The sequence below is a fragment of the Trachemys scripta genome, chromosome 6 (assembly GCF_013100865.1).
Source record: "Trachemys scripta elegans isolate TJP31775 chromosome 6, CAS_Tse_1.0, whole genome shotgun sequence".
In the NCBI taxonomy this organism is placed as follows: Eukaryota; Metazoa; Chordata; order Testudines; family Emydidae; genus Trachemys; species Trachemys scripta.
This window is the reverse complement of record NC_048303.1, coordinates 91,087,071-91,111,261: the sequence shown is the minus strand read 5'-3', so window position 1 is coordinate 91,111,261 and position 24,191 is coordinate 91,087,071. Positions and strand designations below refer to the sequence as shown.

General features: G+C 42.2%; 1 protein-coding gene and 1 long non-coding RNA gene across 12 annotated transcripts in view; one reads left to right on the top strand and one right to left on the bottom strand.

Annotated features, from left to right (window-relative positions):
• The first annotated feature begins 1,363 nt into the window (after nucleotides 1-1,363).
• On the top strand, nucleotides 1,364-23,430 carry LOC117878835. 2 transcript variants are annotated; one of them, XR_004646109.1, is made up of 4 exons: nucleotides 1,364-3,671; nucleotides 6,080-6,240; nucleotides 17,668-17,825; nucleotides 23,311-23,430. It is a non-coding gene; the product is annotated as an uncharacterized LOC117878835 (long non-coding RNA). The 2 variants fall into 2 exon arrangements; XR_004646108.1 differs by lacking the exon at nucleotides 1,364-3,671 and having other exon boundaries at nucleotides 5,760-6,240.
• TJP2 (tight junction protein 2) overlaps nucleotides 22,113-24,191 on the bottom strand; it is an 88,281-nt gene continuing 86,202 nt past the window's right edge. For all 10 annotated transcript variants that reach the window (XM_034773400.1, XM_034773399.1, XM_034773396.1 and 7 more), the window contains one exon: nucleotides 22,113-23,027. In XM_034773400.1, coding sequence (XP_034629291.1) covers nucleotides 22,862-23,027 — 166 coding nt within the window. In that variant the 3' untranslated portion in view covers nucleotides 22,113-22,861. The remainder of the gene's footprint in view (nucleotides 23,028-24,191) is intronic.

Sequence of the window (24,191 nt, the reverse complement as noted above, 5' to 3'; positions counted from 1 at the left end):
GTCCCCTCAACCGCCCCCGGGCTGGCCCCCAACCCCCCCTTAATAGCCCCTGTCCCCTTAACCACCCCCGGGCTGCCCCCCAAGCCCCCCTTTAGTACCCCACCAGGTTGGCCCCCACACTGCCCCCTTAACCGCCCCGGGCTTGCCCCCAAACATCCTCTTAATACCCCCCTGCCACCTTAACCGACAAGGGCCACCCCCTTAACTGCCCCAAGCTGACCCCCAAATGCCCACTTAATACCCCCACCCTCTTAAGCGCCCTGGGCCACACCCTTAACCACCCAGGGCTAGGCCCCAAACGCCCCCTTAATACCTCCGCCTGGCCCCCAAATGCCCCCTTAACCACCCTGGGCTGATGCTCACCGTGCCCCTTTAGCCCCCACACTGCCCCCTTTACCCTCCTGAGCTAGCCAAATGTCCCCTTAATACTCCCCACTCCCTTAACCGTCCTGGATTGGCCCCCAAACATCCCCTTAACTGCCCCAGGCTGGCCCCCAAATGCCCCTTTAATACCCGCTGCCCCCAAAATGCTCCCTTAATACCCCTTGCTACTCCTAGCCCCCACACTGCTCCCTTTGCCCCCACTTCCCCCTTAACTACCCTGGGCTGGTCCCCAAATATCCCCTGAATTGCCTCGGGCTGGCCCCCAAAGCGCCCTTAATATTCCCCACTTCCCCCTTAACCACCCTGGACTAGCCCCCAAACATTCCCTTAATCCCGCTCCACCACTGCCTTATCTACCCAGGCTAGTCCCCAAACGCCACTTTAACCCTCCTACCCGTCGCCCCCTTAACCCTCCTGGGCTAGTCTCCAAATGCCCCCTTAACCCACCTCTGCCATCCCCTTAACCACACTGAGCTAGCCCCCAAAAACCCTTGCCCCCCACACCGTCCCCTTATTCGCCCTGGACTAGCCCCCAAATGCCCCTTTATCCTACCACCGCTCCCTTAACCACCCAGGGCTAGCCCCCCATGCCACTCCCTGAGCCACCCTCAAACACCTCCTTAATCCCCATGCTAACCCCCCTTAATCCCTCTGTGGTACACATTCTGTGCAACCCCCTTAAACTTTCCATGGTAGCCCCCCAAAACCCCTAGGCTAGCCCCCTCTGCCATGCCACCCCCTTAATTTCTCTTAAATCCCTGTGCCAGCCCCTCCACCAAATGCCTATGCCAACCCACTCCTCAGGCTTAACCACTCTCCTGCTAGTGTCAAATCTCTCCCTAGCCCCCACCCCCAACCTATTCCCTGCTGCCAGCGCCAGGGCCGTAGCAACAAAGAACGTGGCCCCCTCCGAACATATGTCCGGGCAGGGCCCCTTACATTTTTTTTGCCACTTTTAGGGGCCCCCTTCCTTGCGGGGCCCCCCTCCGGTCGGAGGGTACGGAGGGCGCTCGCTACGCCTCTGGCCAGCGCTTAACCTGTCCCTCTCCACTCTGCCATGCCAAACACTCTCTACCAAAGAAAGCATTCCGCTGCCACTGCCAAACCCCACCTGACCACCAAACTCCTCTTTAATGGTGTACCAAACCACGTTCAGCTGCTGGTGCCAAGTCCTTCCTTACTCTCTTCTCCAATCACTCCGCTGCCACTTCAGCCATCCCCATCTCTAGCCTGCCCCTTACCTTCTACTACAGGTTGAACCTCTCTAGTTGACCCTCGACCTGACGGGTGCCAAACCACGGGAGGTCAAAGCAGAGTGCCAGTGGGTCTTCATAGGTGCGGGTCTCCATAGGTGTAGTACCCCCAGGCTTTGTGCCCAGCATGGTCCCTTGCCCAGGGGCCCCACTGCCACCCAGAGTCCTGGCCTCTGGCCCCCCACCTGGGGGCTCCAATGCTGGCCCCAGGTCCTAGCTGCTGGCCACTCGCCTGGGGTCCCAGTCGCCAGCCCCAGGTCCTCCCTTTCCCTTCCGGAGATTGAACACCACGAATCAGCTGTTCGTGGCACTCTGGGGGCACTGGGAGGGAGGAGGAGAAGCTGGTAAGTGCGGGGCTGCCGGCGTGCGAGTAGGGTGACCAGACAGCAAGTGTGAAAAATCGGGACAGTGGGTGGGGGGTAATAGGAGTCTATGTAAGAAAAAGATCCCAAAACCAGGACTGTCCCTATAAAATCGGGACACCTGGTCACCCTACGTGCGAGAGGCATGGGGGGAGAGCTTGGCGCTGGTGGATGCTCTGCACCCACTAATTTTTCCCCATGGGTGCTTCAGCCCCAGAGCATCCATGGAGTCTGCACCTATTCCTGCCCACAGATGTTGCCAGACCAGGGAGTGCCGGATTAGTGAGGTTCAACCTGTACTGTCTGCTTCCTCTCAAACTAACCCATTTACTGCTACTGCTTGCAACCCCTTTCCTAACCAATCCTCCTCCCACTAAACCACTCTGCTTCTGTGCAGTGACACTGATCACTGGTTAGCATTAGCCTTTCCTTTTTATTGTCCACAATTATTTCTTCTCCTCTATTTTTTTCCTCCTTGTTTCTGTGTTGAACCCCCCAGGCCCTTGCTCTTTTTTTCCTTTGGTAAGTGTTGTTACTCAGTGAGCTTGAAGTTTTAAAATAACTCCCCTTGGGAGGAGGGATGGGGGAAGCAACTGGATTGCATTTCGCATTGTTGGCTTTCTTCCCAGGAGGAGAAGGTTTGGCAGTGTGTGTGTGTGCACGCGTGTGAGCGCGCGCACACACACACACACAAAATGCAATTCTGCCTGAATAAGGATCAGGGCAGGGGAATTTATCTTTCAAGTGAAGTACCTTCAGTATCTCATTTGTGTGTCGGACCTTCAGTGTGCCATTGCTCAGGCTATGTTTGTTCTTCTGTTCAACTTGTTGAAATGTTAGATGAGAGTAGGCTTAGGCCTGTGTGCTGCTGTTCCAGTTCAGTCAGTACAGTTTGAACACGTTGGGAATGTCTGAACATGACTTAGAAAAATAGATAATCTCAGTCATGAAAAATATAGTTGTTAGCTAGCTAGGAAAACATACCACTATAAAGGTGTCATTGGTTCTTTTGGCAGCACTTACCCCTTTGTAGAAGAAGATTGTAGGTTCAACACTCAACTAGGACTTTGGTGCAGACCTGATGCTGACACTGCAATGTAGTAGCAAAGAGGGGAGGAGCTGCAGCATTAGAGGCAGTGCCCTTTGGATGAGAGCCTTTTCTGCTTCTTTCTGTGGGTTGTCCAGCTGGAAATTAAAGATCTCCTAGTACTTCTTGAAAAGAGTACATTATAACCTTACTGCAACGGGGTCTAGATAGGTTAATCTTAGTGCCCACATAATCCATGGCATAATCACACACAAAACCATACCAAAGATAACCGGATCATAGTGGCATAATTACAACAGTCTATATAATCAAAATATAGGTTAAAACAGAAAATTACTTTTTGGTCTAACCCAAAGTTTACTTCTCCAGACACACAGAAAACTTCAACCACTGCAGCTCATCCAAACCCAAACACACCAATTCTGCCTCAGTTTCTAGGCCCAAAGCTATTACACACCCATCTCTCTGAGAATCCTCTGAGCAGCCTTTCTTTCTGTCTCACCACCAACTTTGGGAGGGGAAGCTAGCTGCCTAAGTTTATCTTTACAGCTACATTCTCCATTTTAGTTCAACAATATGGCACCTCATGGAAGAGCAGATGAACGGATAACTAACACAATCAAGGTGATTTTGGTTGGGGTTACATTTGCAATCCAAACTCTTCAGAATTATGCTGTCTAATCTCTCTAGATATACCACAAAAACAAAGGAGTCCAGTGGCACCTTAAAGACAAACAGATGTATTTGGGCATAAGCTTTCGTGGGTAAAAAACTCACTTCTTCAGGTGCATCTGAAGAAGTTGGTTTTTTACCCATGAAAGTTTATGCCCAAATAAATCTGTTAGTCTTTAAGGTGCCACCGAACTCCTTGTTTCTGTGAATACAGACTAACACGGCTGCCCCCTGATAATAGATATACCACAGTCATCCCTGTGACATCTAAGTGTCTTTACAAATATACAAAAAGTAAACAAGACCTTTGATTCATCATTTTCTTGAGTTGGGTAAGATTTTTTTTTTTTAAATGGGTGTCTAATTTCATCTCCTTAGTCCATATTTACACACCTAAATAAGTGGCCTAGTTTTCAAAAATGTTGAGCAAAATTAACAATTGGAAACCACTGGGTATTCAGCACCTTTGAAAGTCAAGCAGCTTATTTAGATTCCTAAATACAAGAATTAAGAGACTACATTTAGATGCCCATTTTTAAAATCCTGGCCCTTAAATCAGGCAGTTCAACTCTACCACTGTTGCTTCTGTTACATCCTGGGGAGGGATAGCTCAGTGGTTTGCACATTGGCCTGCTAAACCCAGGATTGTGAGTTCAATCCTTGAGGGGGCCACTTAGGGATCTGGGGCAAAATCAGTACTTGGTCCTGCTAGTGAAGGCGGGGGACTGGACTCAATGATCTTCAAGATCCCTTCCAGTTCTAGGAGATGGGATATCTCCATTAATTTTTTAATTAATCCTAGAGTTTGAATTGTCTTGTCTGTCAAAGAGACAGTCCTTCTCTGCAAGCTTCAGGGTTTAAGCCAATCTCTAACTAGTAGAGCAGATTGTCCCACATCTACCTATTGTGAGGTTTCTTGCACCTTCCTCTGAAGCCTCTAGTGCAGGCCACTTGAAGACATGTTACTGGACTAGATGGACCATGAGTCTGATCTAGCACAGCAGTTTCTTTGTTCCTGTTATCAGTGATAGATGTCAAATTCTAGTAACACTTTCTAATGATTAGCAGCAGGCACTAGAAGAGCTAACGTTAGAAGCAGGGCCGGCTCTAACTATTTTGCTGCCCCAAGCAGCAAAAAAAAAGCGCCGCGCCGCCGGAACTGCCCCCACGCCGAGCACCACGCGGCCGGAAACACCCCCCCCCTCGAGCACCGCGCCGCCGGAGCCCCCTCCCCCCCCCCCACCGAGCCCCCCGAACCCCCCCCAGCCCCCCCCCCCCCCGGGCCCCCCCCCCCCCACGGAATGCCATGCCCTGCTGCCCCCCACCACTTCAAGATTGGCCGCCCCTTACCAGGTGCCGCCCCAAGCATGTGCTTGGTTGCCTGGTGCCTGGAGCCGGCCCTGGTTAGAAGTGCCATGCTTGTTGCTTTTATTTCTAATGGGACAGCCTGTCATGCTGTTCTGTGGTTATTTTTCAGGATACTTAAGAGATTTAAAATTACTGCCTACCCGTCTGGGTTTTTTTGGTACATTAAATATTTCATATTTTACTGCTGTAATGCAGTGACTAAGATTCAGGTTATTTTACTGTTGAGGCACTGTGGTGATGAGGTACAAGCAGAGGAATGGGAATCAGCAGATTCTAAGTTCCAATTCCAGCTCTGCTACTGACTTATTGTATGAACAGCTTCACCTTTCTTTTTTTCCCCCTATCTGGAGAATAACAATCACTTACCCCTCTTACAGGATGTCAGGTGGATTGATTAGTTAAGAAGTTAGATCCTCAGTAGAACCTCATGGAGCTGTGCTGATTCACACCCATTGGGGATCTAGCCCAGTGTTTGTACAATACTTTGAAAGTGTTTTCTACTGTATAAGTGCTAATGTACAATAAAAATTCATCTAATAACAAATCCTTAATTACCAAGTAGATCTGAGCAACAATTTAAAAACCAAGTGCAGAGTGTGTGTGTGTGAGAGAGAGTACTTATAGGTGTGGAGGGAAAAAGGAGGGGGGAATGCTAAGGGGGGCGGGGGAATTTACATTGGTGGACAATCTAAAGAAAATGGCAAGTAAAATAACAAAAAGATTGTACCCAGGGTGAAAAATACATTGTTGCCCATTAAAGAATTGCTGCTAGTGAACAGACGAAATTTTTTAAGTGTGCAAAAGCAGCACCATTTCTTTCATCTCTGTTTTTATTCCACGTCACTTAGGTTCACACTGAACTTTTCTGCTGTAACATTCATTGATCAACTGCTGCATTGTTGAAGGCTCTCTCACAATAGACTTCTGTTGACTCATGACAGAAGTGTGTTTATTTAATATCTTATTTGTTCTGCTTCTTTCCTCCTCTTCAGGTGTCAATTTTGGAAGGACTGAATACTGACTAATGAAAGGAGCTAGAGAAACTCATTGCTACTAATTCACTGCAATCATAATTATCACCCTAACAGATGCTGGAAGCTGCACCAGCCCTCCCATGCAGTAGAACTCTGGATTAGCTTCTCTGCCGTCAATGGTGAGTCAGTGGCAGAATCACTGGTTGATTTTCCCCCCCTCTCCCCCCAATCTTTACTGATGTATTGAAATTTTGAGTCATAAATATTCAGTATTCTCCACAACTTATGAATAAAATTAAACACAAAAGCTGTGGAGGAGAAAACCTTAAGAATTGTGGAAGACCCTGAAAGTTTCCTTTCAGGATGGAGTCACCTATTTTTTCCCCACATCACCTTTGGTAGGAATTGCTTCCCCATCCTCACAAAGTTATGTAACATGTTTGTGGTCAAACAATTTGATAAAATTGTTTTTCTCTATACACGGGTTATAACACCCTCCCTCCCCAATAGTTTATAACCATGTTTAAACCCTGGTGTCAATGAGTAAGCTATGCTAGAACACACTTCGCCATAACTGTTATTTTGTAGGGTAGGCAGGGTCTTAAAATCAACACCCTTCTAAATAGCTCTTTAAAAATAGTTTGAGGAAGTCACATTCCCTGCTGCTGCCCCATCCATGCCCTCCACATACAGTTGTAGGCCTCTGTGCTGCCCAAGTCGTTATGGTATGACATTACAGACCCAGCCACCAGTCTTTTTTCCTCTCTTGAAATGTTGCCATCATCAACTATCAGCTCTTGCTTTTGACCCACAAGCCTGGGCCAAATTCTGTTCTCTGATCAGTGTAAATCTGGAGACACTCCCATGACGTCAGTTGAGTTACTCCAGATTTTCATCAGTGCAAGAGAAAGGAGAAGATGTCTCAAGGACTCTCGCTAAAGTTTGAATAGCTTAATCTCTTTCCCTTCCTCACTCCTGTGGCTGTGTGTTTTTGTTTGTTTGTTTTTTGTTTTTGTTAGGAAAGACTGAATGGTTGCACGGGAATAGAGCAGGGAACAGAAGTTGTTGGCAGCATTGCAAAAATATTTTGTTTCTACTTGGCATTTTATCAAGGGACAGAGCAGGAAAACCAGGTATAGAGCAAAGAGTAACAAAGCAAAAACCAGCAATTATAAACTGATGCAAACCTTGTAAGTGATATGGACTCTGTTCCCAAGATTGAAAGAGTGGTTCTGCTTGGCCGTTATGGTTTTATCTCCATTTCTAAATGTATCCAGCACCTAAGAGCCCTGGAGAGGTCAGGTGACTATTTAACTGGGATTCATTTAAAGAGGTAGAGTAACTGCAGTTGAAATTGGGTTCATCTGAAAGTAGGTAGGCAAAATAAACTTATAAATGTTGCAACAAAGCCAATTAACAGCCGCATGTAAAGATCATAATGTACTGATTTAAAATGGCTTTACCTGCCCACTCTGTGACCAGTGTTTGATACCAGTGATGAAAACTGGATGGATGGCAGTAGTTTAATATGCAACTAAAATCTTGCCTCTGTGTTAGACATATCTAAAGTTTTAAACTAGGAATTCAAAGTGCCTATGTTGTGAGGTGGGGTAGGGAAGAAATAACAGTAAAAACATAGCTACTGTCCTCCTGGCCTAGCTGGGCTGGATGCTACTCCAGACAGAGTAAATGGAAGGCAGAGGACCAGTAATTCTGGGTAAAGGAGCCCTGATTTCTGAAATATGCCAACGCTAGATTTTGCAACAAAAACAGAAAATTTGGTGACAATAGAAAATGCTAAAAGGGCAGTGGGGAGGTTAATAATAAACTACTGATACAATCAAAACCTCTGCTTTTAAATGTTTTAACATTTATTTTATGTGGCCACAACCATTTGGTGGGGATAAGAGAGAGTTGCAATTTAGGTGGTCAGGTGGGGTTTGGCAGGTAGGAGAGGGAGTCAGTCCATTGGCTGAGTTTTCGAGGCCTTACACTCAACTTGATGATGTTTCTCTGTTTGGATGTAATGTAATAACATTTGTACATCACAGCAAATCAATTCAAAAATTTAAGGGAATATTTTAGGCATCAGTGGCCAGAACACTACTGATTTGGGGGGAAATTGGGGGAAAACGAAAGGTGGCAATAGAGGACACACAGAACCCTGTCATCTACTTAGCAGAGCTACCGGGTTCAACGAGATTTGTAACTGTTAGTTGGTCACAGTTGTTAACACCTTTCAGCATAATATCCTTCATCTTAGAAGGGAACAGGGTGGGTAGCACACCAGGAGCTTGGAGTATGTGAAAGAATGCAAGGAGCCCTTGGTGTGTGCAATGAGCTTGGCCTACAGAAGGTACAAAGTTTATGATTCTTCCCCCTCTCCTCCCGGCAGTTTTGGAGTAATGGCAACTCGGTATCTTTGGTCCCATGAGAGAGTTAGGCAGGAGCTTTAGTCAACTTGGAATGAGGATCTTTCTGTCTTATTCCCCCTTTATGGCTTTTGAAGTCTTCTCTATCCCTGCCTCTGTTACTCAGGATAGTGGTAGTGATGTGCTAACATGCTTGTTTGTATTTTTGGGGAGAGGTTGCAGGGTGATCATACTCCCAGCACTACCTGTGTCTTGGGGGAATGAATAGAATAGCAGGGTGCCAGCCACCACACCACCTCTAGTCCCACCACCCAAGTATGGCTTTCAGCGCCTAAGAGAGCAGTATTCTGCAGGGTCCCCAACTAGCAAATTCCGGTCCAAACCCTCTCTAAACACCCCCACTCTTTTCAGTCTCTTTATGGTATGAAAGTCATTCTATCCCTTTAATCATTTTTGTCACCCATTTCTAGTTCAGTTTTATTTCTGCTACAGAAATGGGACCAGAAATGAAGACAATATTCTAGATGCCAGACATATAATGGCATAATATTTTTAGGATTACTTTGTCTCCTTTTTATACATCATAATAGTGGGTGGTGGGAGGAGTTTGTGCAAAGCTTTGATCGGGCTGCACTAAATTGCGCATCATTAGTACTTACATTTTAAAAACTCCTACACTAAATGAGGAAATGATTGCTACAGTTTCTTATCATGGAAGCAAATTATCTATTACCCCAAACACTAAACCCTAGAAATGTCAGTGTGTTGTCTCCCTACTTGGAAGATAACCAAGAGATTCAGTTGCAGGTGGGATAGATATTGCACTGTTTAATCTCTGTTCTAACATTTATCAAGTAATTACCTCCAGAGAACAAGCATTATACCGCTGTGTTCTTCAGATGACCACAGTACATTATTACCAAAAGAGAAATGACTTTGTTTATGATGGAGGCTATAGCTAGACAATGATGAATATGACTATGCATTTTTTGCAGTGGAAAATAGAAGAGATGGTAGTGGTTTCTTTACAGTGGAAACCTCACTATGCCCATATTCCAGTGTAATGTGTTGATGGGTAATGAAGGAAGACATTTATATGCTGCTTTGCTTTGTTGTGAGACTATTGTGTGAGTGTTAACTAAGCAAAAAATGTGTACAATTGGAATGACTATGAGTCAGGAGGTTAAGTTGCCTTGCTGACACAGAGTTGATTATCAAACTTTCTGGTGTCATTAGCTATTTATCTATACAGCATTACAAGTGAGTTTGTCATATTGAAGAACAATAAAGATAGGTCCCTAGCTTGACATACTTGTGTAATTTAGAAAACACCCCCACCAACCACTACCACACTCGATTTATTATCAGATGATGGGGCAGTTGCATTACTTACAGCTGCCATAATCAGCAAGGTATGTATGTTCTAAATTGAGCTTCAGCACATCTGGTAGGCTAAATTCACACAGGTCTGCACCAGTTTCTGCTTGGCAGAAGTGCCCTGATGAGCAGAAGGTCTTTCTGAGAAAGGAGTTATAGAGGTATAAGTATCTATAACTTCCTCCTTTATTACACAGACCACATTAGCATTGCTTCCAAAATAAACAGTACTGGTGGGGAGGCAAGAGTGGCTAGGATGTGCTGATTTAGCACACCCCTCAGCAGCCTCTACTAACAGGACTTCGAGGAAGGGCCCATGCAAACTTACACTTTCTCATTGGCAAGTCTTATGGTCTGGTTTCAATAATTTCTTCAGTTAGTGAAGATAGCCCTAGCAAAGCACCTGCTTAAATGTTTTGCTGAATTGGAACAATGTGTATGCAAAAGGATTAATACATTTATTGGCAAAGAAAATGTACGACCTTCTGTCCTGGCCAGAGATGGCTCTTGCAACCACTAAGGTTTTACCTTTAAAACTCTTATTTAGTCCGTTTTTTGAAATATAATTTCAATTCTACACTCATTTGAGCAAGCAATGAGCAATTTTGAATAAATATAAAAAGAAAATAAGGATGGCCCAGTGGTTAGAGTTCTACCCTGGATTAAATTTCCAGCTCCACCAGACTTCCTGTAACTTTGGGCAGGTTCCTTAGTGTATGTCTGCACGACAAAGAAAAACCCATGGTACCGAGTCTCGGAGCCCTGGTGAATTGACTGGGGCTTGCAGGGCTAGGGCTGCAGGGCTAAAAATAGCAGTGCAGACATTCCCACCCATGCTCCAAGACCCTCCCCCTTTACCAGTTTTCAGAGGCTGGGTTCCAAACCAAGCAGGAATATCTACAATGCTTTTTTTTATCCCCACAGCCTGAGTCCAAGCCAATTGACCTGGGATCTGAGACTTGGTACCATGGATTTTTCTTTGCAGTGTACACATACTCCGAGTCTTTCAGTGCATCAGTTCCCCATCTGTAAAATGGGAATAACAGTATTTCCCTACCACAGAGAATGTTGAGAGGATAAGTATATTAAAGATTGGGAGGTACTCAGATACTACAGTAATGGGGCTATGCAAGTGCCCTAGATAGATAGATGGTATAAGCATACTATCATTTGGATCTTTAGATACAGTATAGTACTTTAGAAGCTTATTTTACTGATGTAGTCTCTCAAAAAGGGTAGGCTTTTCTTTTAAACTGTTCTTCAGGATACATCTTGCATCTTTCTAAGTCTTGTGGAGTAAGATGTAGAAGTATTCCCCCTCCCCCCAATTCCTTACTTAAAGGTGTCTATACAAACAGTTTCTCAAGTATCAAATGAAGAAAGTATTAATAGTTATAACATCTTTGGTTCTAGGTTTCTAGCCAGTGTAGTTGTTGAAATAACATCAACTAATTGAAGAATGTTTACAGTGAGAAGTGAAATATTTGCAGTTAAAAAAATAAGCAACTTAGAAAGCATAAAGAAAAAAATGCACAAGTTTGTGCTAATTATTAAGGATAAGAACAAGAAGTTTTCACCTCTAAATAAAGGCATTAGTTGACAGTAAACACTAATACATTTTACAAATATTTTCTCATTTTTAATACTCTGCTTAAAAATATTTAACTCTTAGAGTTTTTATAGAAGTAATTGTTTAATCAACTTTTTCCTAGCCTTTTAAACTCACATTGAAGTTGGGGAAAACATTTTTTCCAGAGAAATTGGGGGAGGATTTGTTGAGAAGACCTAATATTATGGCTAAATGCAAGTCCTAGAACAAACAGAGTTTGTTCAACGTAAACCAATATATCTTCTTCCTTTAAAAAGAACTGAGTTAGGTCAATCTGCCATGATACTTTTTTCTTGAGACAAAAGGTACATCTACATTAAGAGTTACATGCTGATATAATCTCTCTCTCGAGCAGATTTATTTCACCATGACCAGATTCTGGCACCCTTACTATGCAATTAAAGCAAGCATAACATTTTACATAAAGCATCATGCTCATAATAAGTAAACCATTAAATGTATCCCTTCATAATACCACATTAGAACATACACATTAAACATTTCTAAAGCAAGAACAACTTTGGCTCTGTATAAAAAAATTAAGATATAAAACTTCATTAACAGGATCTAACATTGCTTCGTTACTATTCCTGACGTAAATCAAATATAAGCATGGAACAGTTTCAGAGAGACCCTGCCCGGATTTGAGGCTTTTCTAAAAGCAGATGACTTTTTCCCCCTTTTTTAAAAAATTGAAAACAAAATGACAACTGACATAATATATAGGAAATAAGCAGCATCTAGGGACTTGTAAAAAAAGTATTTGAAAATCAAGACATCTGCTGTGTAAGTTTGGACAAATCATCTGACTTTTGTGCCTCAGTTTCTCTAGCTAAGAAGTGGGATAATAGTTCACTGGAGTATCGTCTTAGACCCCAATCTTGCAAGTTTTTCTGGATGGGCAAAACCTTGTGCCTACATGTACCTTTGGAGCATCTCTGTTCTCTTTTAGTCCAGAAATTGAGTCCACAAAGGAAACTTAGGTCAGATACCATAGTAGTGACGACTGATCTCAGGAGGCCCTGGGGATAGCATATCTCAAAACTAAATAAGATACAACATATGTAAGTGCCTTCAATTTTGGGTGCCCAATATGAAACACCTTAAAGGGGCCTAATTTTCAGAGGGTGGATGCTCAGCACTTACTGAAATTCAGGGCTCTTTAAGGTGTCAAGTTGGGAACTGCAAAAGCAAGGTACCCAAAATACAATTTCACTTTTAAAAATCTTAGATTGTACTTAGATTTTCAGAAAGCCTTTGACAAGATCCCTCACAAAAGGCTCTGAAGCAAAGTAAGCAGTCATGGAATAAGAGGGAAGGTCCTCTCAGGAAACAAAGGGTAGGAATAAATGGTCTGTTCTCAGAATGGAGAGGGGTAAATAGTGGTGTCCCCCCAGGAGTCTGTACTGAGACCAGTCCTATTCAGCATTTATAAATGATCTGCAAAAAGGGGTAAACAGTGAGGTGGCAAAATTTGCAGCCTATACAAAACTACTCAAGATAGTGAAGCCCCAGGCAGACTGCGAAGAGCTACAAAAGGATCTCACAAAACGGCAGATGAAATTCAATTTTGATAATGCAAAGTAACGCACATTGGAAAACATAATCCCAACTATGCATATAAAGGGATGGGGTCTAAATTAGCTGTTACCACTCAAGAAAGAGATCTTGAAGTCCTTGTGAATAGTTCTCTTGAAACATCCACTCACTGTGCAGTGGCAGTCAAAAAAGCAAACAGAAGGTTGGGATTTATTAAGATAGATAAGAAGATAGAAAATATCATATTGCCTCTATATAAATTCATGGTATGCCCACATCTTGAATACTTTGTGCAGATGTGACCCAGGATGGCTGTTCTTATGTTCTTAATCTTGGCCTTCATTCTTAGAATCAGAACTTTGGTTTAATAAGTGTTTGCGTCTGTAGATTGGTCATGACTCCACACGGGCACAGAAGTCTACTTGCATGATTGGGCCATAAGACTGAAACCAGGGCCAGCTCCAGGCACCAGCTTGCCAAGCAGGTGCTTGGGGCGGCACATCCAGCTATTCAGCGGCAATTCGGCGGACGGTCCCTCACTCCCACTTGGAGCAAAGGACCTTCCGCTGAATTGCCGCTGCAGATCGCGATCGCGGCTTTTTTTTTTTTTTTTTGCCGCTTGGGGCGGCAAAAGCCCTGGAGCCGGCCCTGACTGAAATAGATAGTTCTACTACACTGAATACAAGTTTACCTTCAAGAACTTTTATAAGCATCCACAGTGATTCCCTGGGCAATTTGCAGAGCATCATGTATAGGCTCTAGAGCAGTACTTTCAACCCATGGGCCACTTGTGGGCCAATCAGTACACAGTTGTGGCCTATGTGACATCCTAAGGACCATACAGGTAGAATTATAGAATATCAGGGTTGGAAGAGACCTCAGGAGGTCATCTAGCCCAACCCTCTGCTCAAAACAGGATCAATCCCCAACTAAATCATCCCAGCCAGGGCTTCGTCAAACCTGACCTTAAAAACCTTTAAGAAAGGAGATTCCACCACCTCCCTAGGTAACCCATTCCAGTGCTTTACCACCCTCCCAGTGAAAAAGTTTTTCCTCATATCCAACTTAAACCTCCCCCACTGCAACTTGAGACCATTACTCCTTGTTTTGTCATCTGGTACCGCTGTGTATATATATTGTGTGGATGTGGCCCACATAAACCAGAGAGAGCTGCATACGCGGCCCATAATGGTAAATAGATTGAGAACCACTGCTCTAGAGGGAGTGACAGCCAGACTTCCATAATTATTGCAATGCAATAGCTTTAACGGGGAGTAAAAGAAAAAAAGCAGGGAGATCTTGTGAGCTCAGGGGCATGCCCTGGAGAGAAAAGAATTAATTTTCATACTAGGTATGATTCTTAAGGATGATCATTTTAAGTGATTGTAAAGTCCTTTGAAGATGAAAAATGCTGCATCACTGCTGTGACAGTGTTGGATACAATCCAGACCAGTGAGGCATTGTGTTACCACTTGCCCTGCAAGCCTGGGTGCTTAGCAATGCTTTGCTGCTGTAGCTCACAGCCAGTCAACAAGCATACAAGTCACACAGTATGTGTGTGCTAGACAGCCCTGGTTCAGCAGTTCTGACCCCAGCTGCCTGTTTACACCCCCACTGAGGCTTCTACTAGCCTTGGTTATAACCAGCAAGGTGACCCCCAACATACTCCCAGTCTTGAATTTCCCCAAAACTGTGTGCTCTGTAATGTCCTGCCCTGTCCTGGGCAGTTCGGAGAAGTGATATGGTCTGTTTGTTCCTCTAAAGACACAAAAGCACATCACAGCTTATTGACTTAACTGGGGTAAATACACCCTTTCATTTAAGTATAGCACTGAGTTGGCTTATAGTAAAAATAAAACAAATTTATTACCAATAGGACTTAGGTTAAGTGATCTCAAGAAAGGGGAATAACATTAGAAATGGTTACAAGCAAATAAAAGTGAAAACATGCATATAAAACTTAATTTAGCAAGGTACAGGCATTGTTTAAAATGGTTTCTCACTTACCTTCAGTTTTCAGAGACTTTGACCTGTCCTTTGTTGAAGGACCCATCTTTCTCAGCTTACAAGAGCTGTTTCCTTGTGATTGTCTAGTGATGGGTGCCAAAGATGGCTTCTGTCTTTGCTTGTATTTTGCAAAGTTCATTGACTTTGTTTCAAGAGGCAGGATGACCTCATGCTGGTCTTCCCATCCCCTTGTATTTAAATAGGGCTTCCATTGTTTTGATTGCACCATGCTTAATTTCCACAGCAGACCTATCAATAGCTAGCTTCCCTCCTCTCTGGGAAGAAAGCTGTTCCTCCCTATGTGGCCACAGACTTTAAAATACAATATAATTAAGTATCCATATTACCTCATATAATGTTTTTACATACATTTCACAATTATACCAATCAGCAGTGGGTCATTAGCTTTCAGAAAAGACCTGATTCTATGTACTCTTATAATACAGTAATATTGTATATAATCAGTTGATTCATTGCTTATTACTTGAGGTTCAGAGCAGTAGACCAGCAAATCTTTGAAATGGATTCTTCTGAGAGTACCCCTCAAAGTAAAGTTTATTCAAGCTGTCAGGAAGGTGGCATGGAGTCTGGTGGTGAAGGAAGCTCCATGCTCTTTCTCCTTGCATTTGCTGAAATGCAAACTTTTCAGTTTCCTGCCATCTCTCCTTGCTGTCTTGATGATCCTGTTTATTGCTAATTTGAAAATTGAGGTAAACACACATTCCTTTGTGTAGGACAGACCTGTTGAACCATTACCTAGACATACCCGCTTTACACACACTTTAGTCATAATTCCAGCATATATTCATAACTCTTAATACCCACCACATACATACATCATGAAAGAAAATTATTAGTGAATTAGTTTTCCAATGATACCTAACAAGGCAGATTTTGCACAAAGAGTATTACAACAGTGTGCAGGGTGTGAATACAGGATTGCCTAGTGTCACAACTGTCTAGTATAGCTAGGAGAAAAACAGGCTCTTATCAAGGGTAACCCTTCAAGGCCACACAACTCCCATTGATTTCAAAATCCTATAAACAGTTATTTTTGTGTAGTGCTTGACTTCAGTGAGATTTGGGAATGCTCTCGATCAGATCCTTGATATCTATTACAGATAAATCCTGATACATCTATACCATTTATCATCTTAGCATCTGACACTACAAAGACAATCAGGCACAGTGCTTACTAAAGTGGATCATCCCACTAATTTCAATGGGTTACTCACAGCACTACGTGCTAGGCCCAGTAGTAAGGGTTTGCAGATTGGGCCTTGAATATCATATCCAGTCTGATTATTACAGAATAGCACTTCCAGTTAGTGTGTCTGTGACTGAGTTTTATTTATTTATTTAATAATGATGTGATTCCATTCTGCCAAACAAATAAATATAATTAAATAAGGCTCACTAGTATTATGCAGCTGTTCTGGTGCATCTAGTTTTAGTTTTTCCACTATTAATCTGATAAACCATTTCACTCAGTCTCAGATGCTTACTTTTATCTTCATTGGCACAACTAATGTTTTTCAGGCTAATTAATTCACTTTCCATACTTGGATATATGCCATCCAAAAAAAAGAGGGGGGGGCAGGGGGAGAAAGAAGGGAGAAGTGGGACACCTTTGTTCTGTCTGCAGAAAGTGTGGTTAATTATTAAAACAAAAACCAACTTTTTAAATTTACTTTCTACTATTCTGAAAAGCAGAGGTGTCTATTTTTTCAAGATGTTTTAATACTTTTGAGACAGCAGAGGCCTCAAAGTCCATTTGTTATATTGAGCAAAATATACAGTAATCCAAATGGTCTCAGAGACAATCCTCTTCCTAGTGAATTAGCAGATTTTGAATACATTCTTCCCACCCCTTCCTCCCCTTCCCAAAAGACCCTTGCTGTGCAAGGCACTGCATCTAGTAATAGACTGCACCACTTCTGTTACATTCAGGGCCTTCTTCAGCCTGTAGTTAGTCTGCAGGGTTCAACTTTATGATTACAGCCCTATTCAGTTCATAAGACTCGTAATTCACTACAATGGGAATTTCACCTGAGAAAGGAGCGCTTAACTTGTCCCTTAACCCTGCTGTTTTTAGCAAATGGAGCAAACAACATCCAATTATATCTGTAATATGTGGGCTAAATTTGGAACACTGGTGTCCAAGTTTGACTTGCAAAATATTTATGTGCAAACAGGTAATCTTGTGCACAAAACATACAAGTGTATTATCTGTCACAACATGCAGTGGTGTCATAGGTCCATATGCAAGGCCTGGTGAGGAAGTCGGAAGGCTCCAGTTTCCAGCCATTTCATACTCTTCTTTAATTCTTTCTGCTACCACTGCTCCTGAACGAAGCCCTGAGCCAAGTGTGCTTCTCTACCCAAACAGGATGATATTGATTATCTCTTGGAGGAAATGATCAGCAAGGACATCCCTTGAAATGGCTTAGCCTTAAACCCTGAGCCATTAATCATTTTATGGAAGTCTGCGAAGCCACTAGATCTGCCTACAATGGTGCAACTAAAAGCCTGGAAAAATGCATACATTTATGTATGATTTTAATGCAAAATTTAAAGGGCCGATTACCCCCAGATAAATTTATAACTCTTCCTGCCATTCTGTCATTTCTCCCCTTTCCCCTCCCTCCTCTCCGAGTCAGTGTTTCCTTTCTCATCAATTCTTTCCTTCCCCGGTGTGTTAGGGCTTGTGTACGCTACCGGCCGGATTGATGGGCAGCGATCAATCCAGCAGGGGTTGATCAATCGACCGCAGATCACTTTAGCGTCAACTTTGGTACTCCACCTCAATGAGAAGCGCAAGGGGAATCGACGGGAGAGCGTCTCCTGTTGACACACCACGGTAAGTAGATCTAAGTACATCGACTTCAGCTACGTTATTCACGTAGTTGAAGTTGCATAACTTAGATCCATTTCCCTCCCCCGGTAATGTAGACTAGCCCTTAGTTTCCCAAATTCCCCCTAAGTCTCTCTTTCCTCTCCCTCAGCCCTTCATTTCTCCCTCTATCCCCTCCCCCATCCATCCATGCTTCCAGTTGTCCTCCTGCCTTCCCAATAACCTCTCACACAGACTGGGCTGTGCTCCCTGCTCAGAAGTTGTGGTATAAGTGATAAAGTGACTCTCTCACCCTACTCCCCTCTCTCCTTCCCCTCCTGGCTTAGTTATCAGTGTTCCCTGCCCTGAACTCCTCCCTTACCCCCTCTGTGAGAGGTCTCACAAGATTAGCTGCCTGTTGGCTAAACATAGCAGCTGGCCAAAAAATGTGGCTGCAGCAGAGACATCCAGGGAATCAAAAGACCGATTGCAAAATTTGAGCACCCAGCTAAAAATTGGCAGTTGAACCAGTCTGTGTTTCACCTAGGTAGGTTTTACAAGGAAACCTGGGACATCCTTGCTTAAGGGGACCCCATGGCTTCTGTTCATGAAGCTGGGGGCTGAGGCAGAATGCAGACTTGGTTGGCTACCTATTCGAAGCAGCCATAATCCGATGGAGTGCTTTCTGAGCACAGTTGCCTCCTTATAAAAGCTGTGGTAAATTGTTAAATGTTCCCCTCCTCCCCTTTTTAAATAATGGATGTTTATCAGGCATGTGAAACTACCTCTAAAGGGTAATTTCTGAGTAACTCAGAAATAAATTAAAATTTGCGATTTAGAATTAAAGCCCCATCTTCAAACTGAGCTATAATGCAATTATACATTCCATGTTAATAGTAAGAGAATTACTACTTAACCTACCTGCATACTGCCAAGGATATCTCAGTTTGTGATAAGGATCATCTGGCTGGAGTAGTGTCCTGCAGACAATATGAGAACTCTCTTCTTGATTATGCTAAAGGAAAATTGACACTTCCCCCCCACCTCACAAAAATATGAAGGCATAGTTAAGATGATGCCCTCAATCATTCTGTTGTTGCAGGACGTACAAAAAAGTCTAGTTATACATTCAGGGCAACTATCTGAGCCATAACAATAGCAATTCTTATTGGAAGAAAGGAATACCTGTTTCCATGTATTCTTCCTATTTCTGTTTCAGACTCCTCTTAATGCATTCTCTTAATTATTCCCACAAAGTTAGCACATAGTCTTCGCCTATTCAGGCCAAAATGTGTTGATTATTAGAAGTTTCAGGTAAACAAAAAATAAATTAAAATCCATTAAAAGCCTTTGTACAGATCAGGAGGAATCAGTAAATATTTAATAATATTTACTAATCTAGCAATCCAATAGCTTAACTGGAGAGGGAGGTGGAAAAAAAGTGTCAAATGGAATGTGGGTTAGAAAAAATTTGTAACCCTTTTTTTTGAAGGCATTGCAGGATTTTCAAGGTCATCATTTGACACTTCTCTCCCCCTTAATTTCGCTAACCTTCTTAGAGTCTAAAGCAACTGCTGAGATAAGCAGGACCCTGAAAACAATAATAGAGATAAGTGGTGCATAGTTTGCAACAGCTAGGATTTTCCAGTTTAAATGTTGGCTAGAGTAAAAGAAAAGCAAAATTAAATAGCAATTATGTATTTAACAAGAGATAATCCACTATACTGAGGCTCACAATAATATCTATCATAATTCTTACAAAAGCTCTCCATCTAAACAGTAGTTGAACCCCATTGTGCCAACAAACAGTTGAGCTCTTACATTAATATTCTCTCCCTGAACCCTACATCTGGAACTAAATAGCTTTTAACTGAAAAGAGAGTTAAATTCTGACCTCAGTTACACCCACTCCATCTCTGTTGAAACTAGTGGACAAATTCAATGCTGCTTAACCTGCTGAATAACTTTGCTCCTGAACTGAATATGTTATTAAAAAAATTAAGTCACTATCCCTCATTGTTACAGAAAAAAAATGTTCAGAACATGAACCAAGCAGAAACTGATAGATCAAAGTAGAAACTGAATCTGCAGAGTGTCTGAAACAATGCTCCGAGAGGTCTGAACTGCTCTATTCGTCTCAATGGATTGTTAATACTAAAGTCTGACGACAATTTAAAGTCAATAGTAAATGTTTTACTGCTGATCATTTTAGCCAAAACATTAAGCTCATCTGATTACCCATTGTTTCTGGATGTAATGGCAGATCTTGAGGTGGGGTGTGCAGTGGGGCAACCAATTGCTGGGGTGGAGAATAACTAATTCAAATCCCATTATCATCCATACCTCAAGTTTTCTGCCATCTCTGTCCCTTCCATAAGAACAGCCACATTGAGTCAGACCCATGGTGCATCTAGCCCAGTATCCTGTCTTCTGACAGTGGCCAGTGCCAGTTGCTTCAGAGGAAATCAACAGAACAGACAACTGAGTGATCCATCCCTGTCATCTACTCCCAGTTTCTGGCAAACAGAGGCTAGGGACAACATCCCTGGCCATCCTGGCTAATACTGATGGACCCATCCTCCATGAACTTATCTAGTTCTTTTTTTAATTCTGTTATAGTTTTGGCCTTCGCAACATTCCCTGGCAAAATAGTTCCACAGGTTGACTGCGCATTGTGTGAAGTAGTACTTCCTTTTGTTTGTTTTAAATCTGCTGCCTATTAATTTCATTGGGTGACCCCTAATTCTCGTGATATGAGGAGTAAATAACACTTCCTTATTTACTTTTTCCATACCAGTCATGAATGTATAGACCTCTATTAATTTCCCCCCCCCCCCCCTCCACCCCCAGTCATCTCTTTTCCAAGCTGAAAAGAAAGGAGGGAGGGAAAGCGGAAATGTATTTCCTGCTTAGTACCTAACCCTCAAATGTCTCCTGTGTACCAAAACATCAAATTACCTCATCTTTCTGGGCACCAAAAGACTTAATGGACCGTACTCAGCTATGAAGGCCTTCTGTGCTCCTCAGTCAACTTCTACAACTCAGTTACTGGTCATCCATACAAGATTCACAGCACATTGAATCTGAGGCAATCAAAACTAAATTGAATCCAATATTAAAGTAAATAAATGGTAGGGTCATACAAGGCCTGGAGCTACACACTGAATGATTAGGATAAAAATAAATATTGAATGACTACTCATTCAGTGAGCACTATACACCATGTGCACTGACTAAGGCAGGAGTCCTGTGGAAAAAATAGTATGTAATCATGTAATTAAAGATGGTCTCATAATGCATACATACAAGGGGGAGGTGAATTAAGGTTGCACAGGCAACCGCAAATGACATATCCTAACTTTTGAGTGCTTGACTTTGCAGCCTTAACATTCTTTTAATTTTTTTTTTTTTTTTTTGGTAAATTATATATAAATAATATAAAGAATACTGTACTAACTGGGCTGGACTGGTAATGTGTGGGGAGGTACATGGTGCCACATATTTTTGGGGTCTCCCAGACTGTATAAAACAAAGGGCCAAGACCTTTTGACTTCAGACTCAGAATGACTACACTAATATTTATGGGATTCCTCTGCCTATAAAAAGAGGACTAAACTACATTAGAACATATAAGGGACTATAACAAATGAAGGGATAGTTATGCAAGATGCTCAGATACAATGAATGTTATAAAGCTTAGACCAGTTCAAATCTTTAAATGGAAGAATTAATTATGCAGAAGAGTTTAATAACTCACCCTTGGCGATTTTGTTTTTCCTTCAAGTTTTGAGCTACACAGTAAACTCTCCCCCCCAACCCACCTAAGATTGTTTTGATCTATTCCCTTAGTAAAGCAGTGAAATTCTACTGTGTGAAATGTCATGCCTAACAAAACACTATGGAACTTATATTTTGGTGTGTTTTAAATTAGACCATTTTCTATGGGTAAGTGAAAATTTTATAAAACAAGAAACTTCTCTATTATCCCTCTAAGCATTTTTTTTCCTCAGTGGAGCGGAGAGAGAAATAAAATGTCCTAAGATTCAAGTGCTACATGTTTAAAGTCTCACTGTAGCACTACCTTTTTTTCCAGATTCAGCATGTTGAATATTAGGAGCTTCAGAACACTAAGCAAAACCAATAGGGGCTAAATCTGCTTCCGATGACATCAACAGCAAACCTTCCCTGATTTCAATAGTGCAAGACTAGGGCCAAACCAAACAAGCACCTTAAATGCAATAGTTAATAAAAATGTAAAAGGCGTTACCAAAATATTTACTTCTTGAAATAAAAAAGATAGGTGTGAGATGTCCGTCTAGAATATATCCATTTATTATTTTGTGGTCCATATCAATTTAAAGACATAATTAATTGAATTTCTACATCATTTTCTCAATTTCAACCCTTCCTGGCCTCATACAAGCTAGTATATAAAGGTACACACCTTCCCCCTGTACAGTCAATATTTATGAAAAGCAGTATACCGATCTATTAGCTTAGAAAAATAACATATCAGGGAAATTATAGCCATGAAACAGATACAAAAGTTAGGCAACAGAGTAAAACACCCTTTAGTAAATTATGGCTTTGCACAAGTATCAGATATCAATATGAACAATTTAAGACACTTCTTGTTAAAGGCACTTATAGTTCTTTTTTTAATTTAGTTCTTGCATTAAAAAGTGTTATGTCTTTGATCACATTTTCATAACAGCGGAACAGTCTAAAAAAGCAGTTTTAAGTAAGAGAAAAAAGTTTAAATTTTTTTAACAAATGTTAAACTATGAAAATACCAAGAATTAATACAAGCTTTCAAATGGGTATTGGTCCTTATAAAACAGGCAACAACATTCAGGCAAAAGTGATTTCTTTTCTTAGATACTCAAAACAAATAGTCTCAAAAAGTAAGTCCTCCAGTTCCAGTGTGTGGATATGTCCAAGTTCCCGTAGACCACCCTATGACCTCCAACAAAAATATAACTTTATAACTAACCAGAACTCCATTTTGGCTGTTGAAGGAAAAGAGTCTCAAAAGAGCATTATAGATGCATGTGCTAGTGAGTCTATAATTCTGTGTCCCTATATCTGGATGGCTGTCCGTAATATCCACGCTTGGAGTTGTCTGATAGCTGCCGACGGTAGTCTTCCTCCTCTGCGTCACTGCCATAACTTCCTCGATTTTCTAGGTAAGGCCTGGCAGGGGGTTTCTGAGGCTCTGGAGGTCTGGAACTAGCACAGCAAAAAACAAGAGTAAAGATGTCAGCAATTTCTGGTCTGAAAAGTGGAAGAACACAAACCTGTAAACAACTGCAACCTGTTCACTAAGATATGAGGACACGCCAATTATATGCTAGCAAGGCTAACTATGACCCTGTCCTTCAGCACTCTGCACACCACTACTCCCTTCTCCCCTCTGCCACCGCCTCTCTTTTACTCCACTCCGTTACTTTCCATACTGACTACTTGGTGTCCTTCCTCTCTTGCCTTCATGCTGGTTCATATCTTCGAACAGCCTTCTACTCCTTGCCTGAAGGCTTCCTATATTGATCTCCCCACCGAAGAGGTATCTACTCCTCCACAGACCTCATGAACATTTCTAAGAGTTAGATGGTAAGCCCTTTTATACAGGGAACTAGTGTTAAGTGGTTTGAAAAAAGTTGTATAGGTTATAAAGCTAATTATTTATATAGAATATAAACAGTGCTGCACAGCACATGTAATAACTCTCTACATAGGAAAGGAGGGGGATTTCACTGATTTTCAGCAGCTATCATTCTAGACTCCATACTGAGCACTGGCAAGAGGAAGCATTCCCCCCCCCCCACCACATTCTTTTAAGATCCTGAATGACTTAGAATAAAGCAACGATGCTGGTTTAATAGTGTTGATTTAGCCAATTTAATTACACTTCCTACGAACACTCATTCTAAATTGTCAGTTGCTTGTTTCTTTTATCTTCATATTTGGCTAAACTAAATATTTTACTCCTCCCTAAAAACACCACTACAGATGCCATAAGCTTACAATTCCTATAGCTTTGCAATAATAAATTCATCAGGGAAATGCTGCAGTGACTGTTTTGGGGCCTTCCCAATTTGATTATACTTTAATCCACCAAAGGAGCTGACTGTAAAAAAAATAAAAGAAAAACCTCACAACTCATTAGGCCTTCCCTGTATCCAAAAGAGTTACAAATGAGAAGGGTGAGAGAACTAGAACATTTCCAAATGAAAATCAAAACAGATCCTTCAAATTGTTTGTTGCAAGGTTTTGCTTAGGCCACTGTCCAAGTCATACTAGTGAATAAGCATAGTAGAGAGGGTAAGGCACCAAGATTGGATATCTGGGAACTAATCCATAACTCACCAGATTCAATGGAAACACTCTCATTAA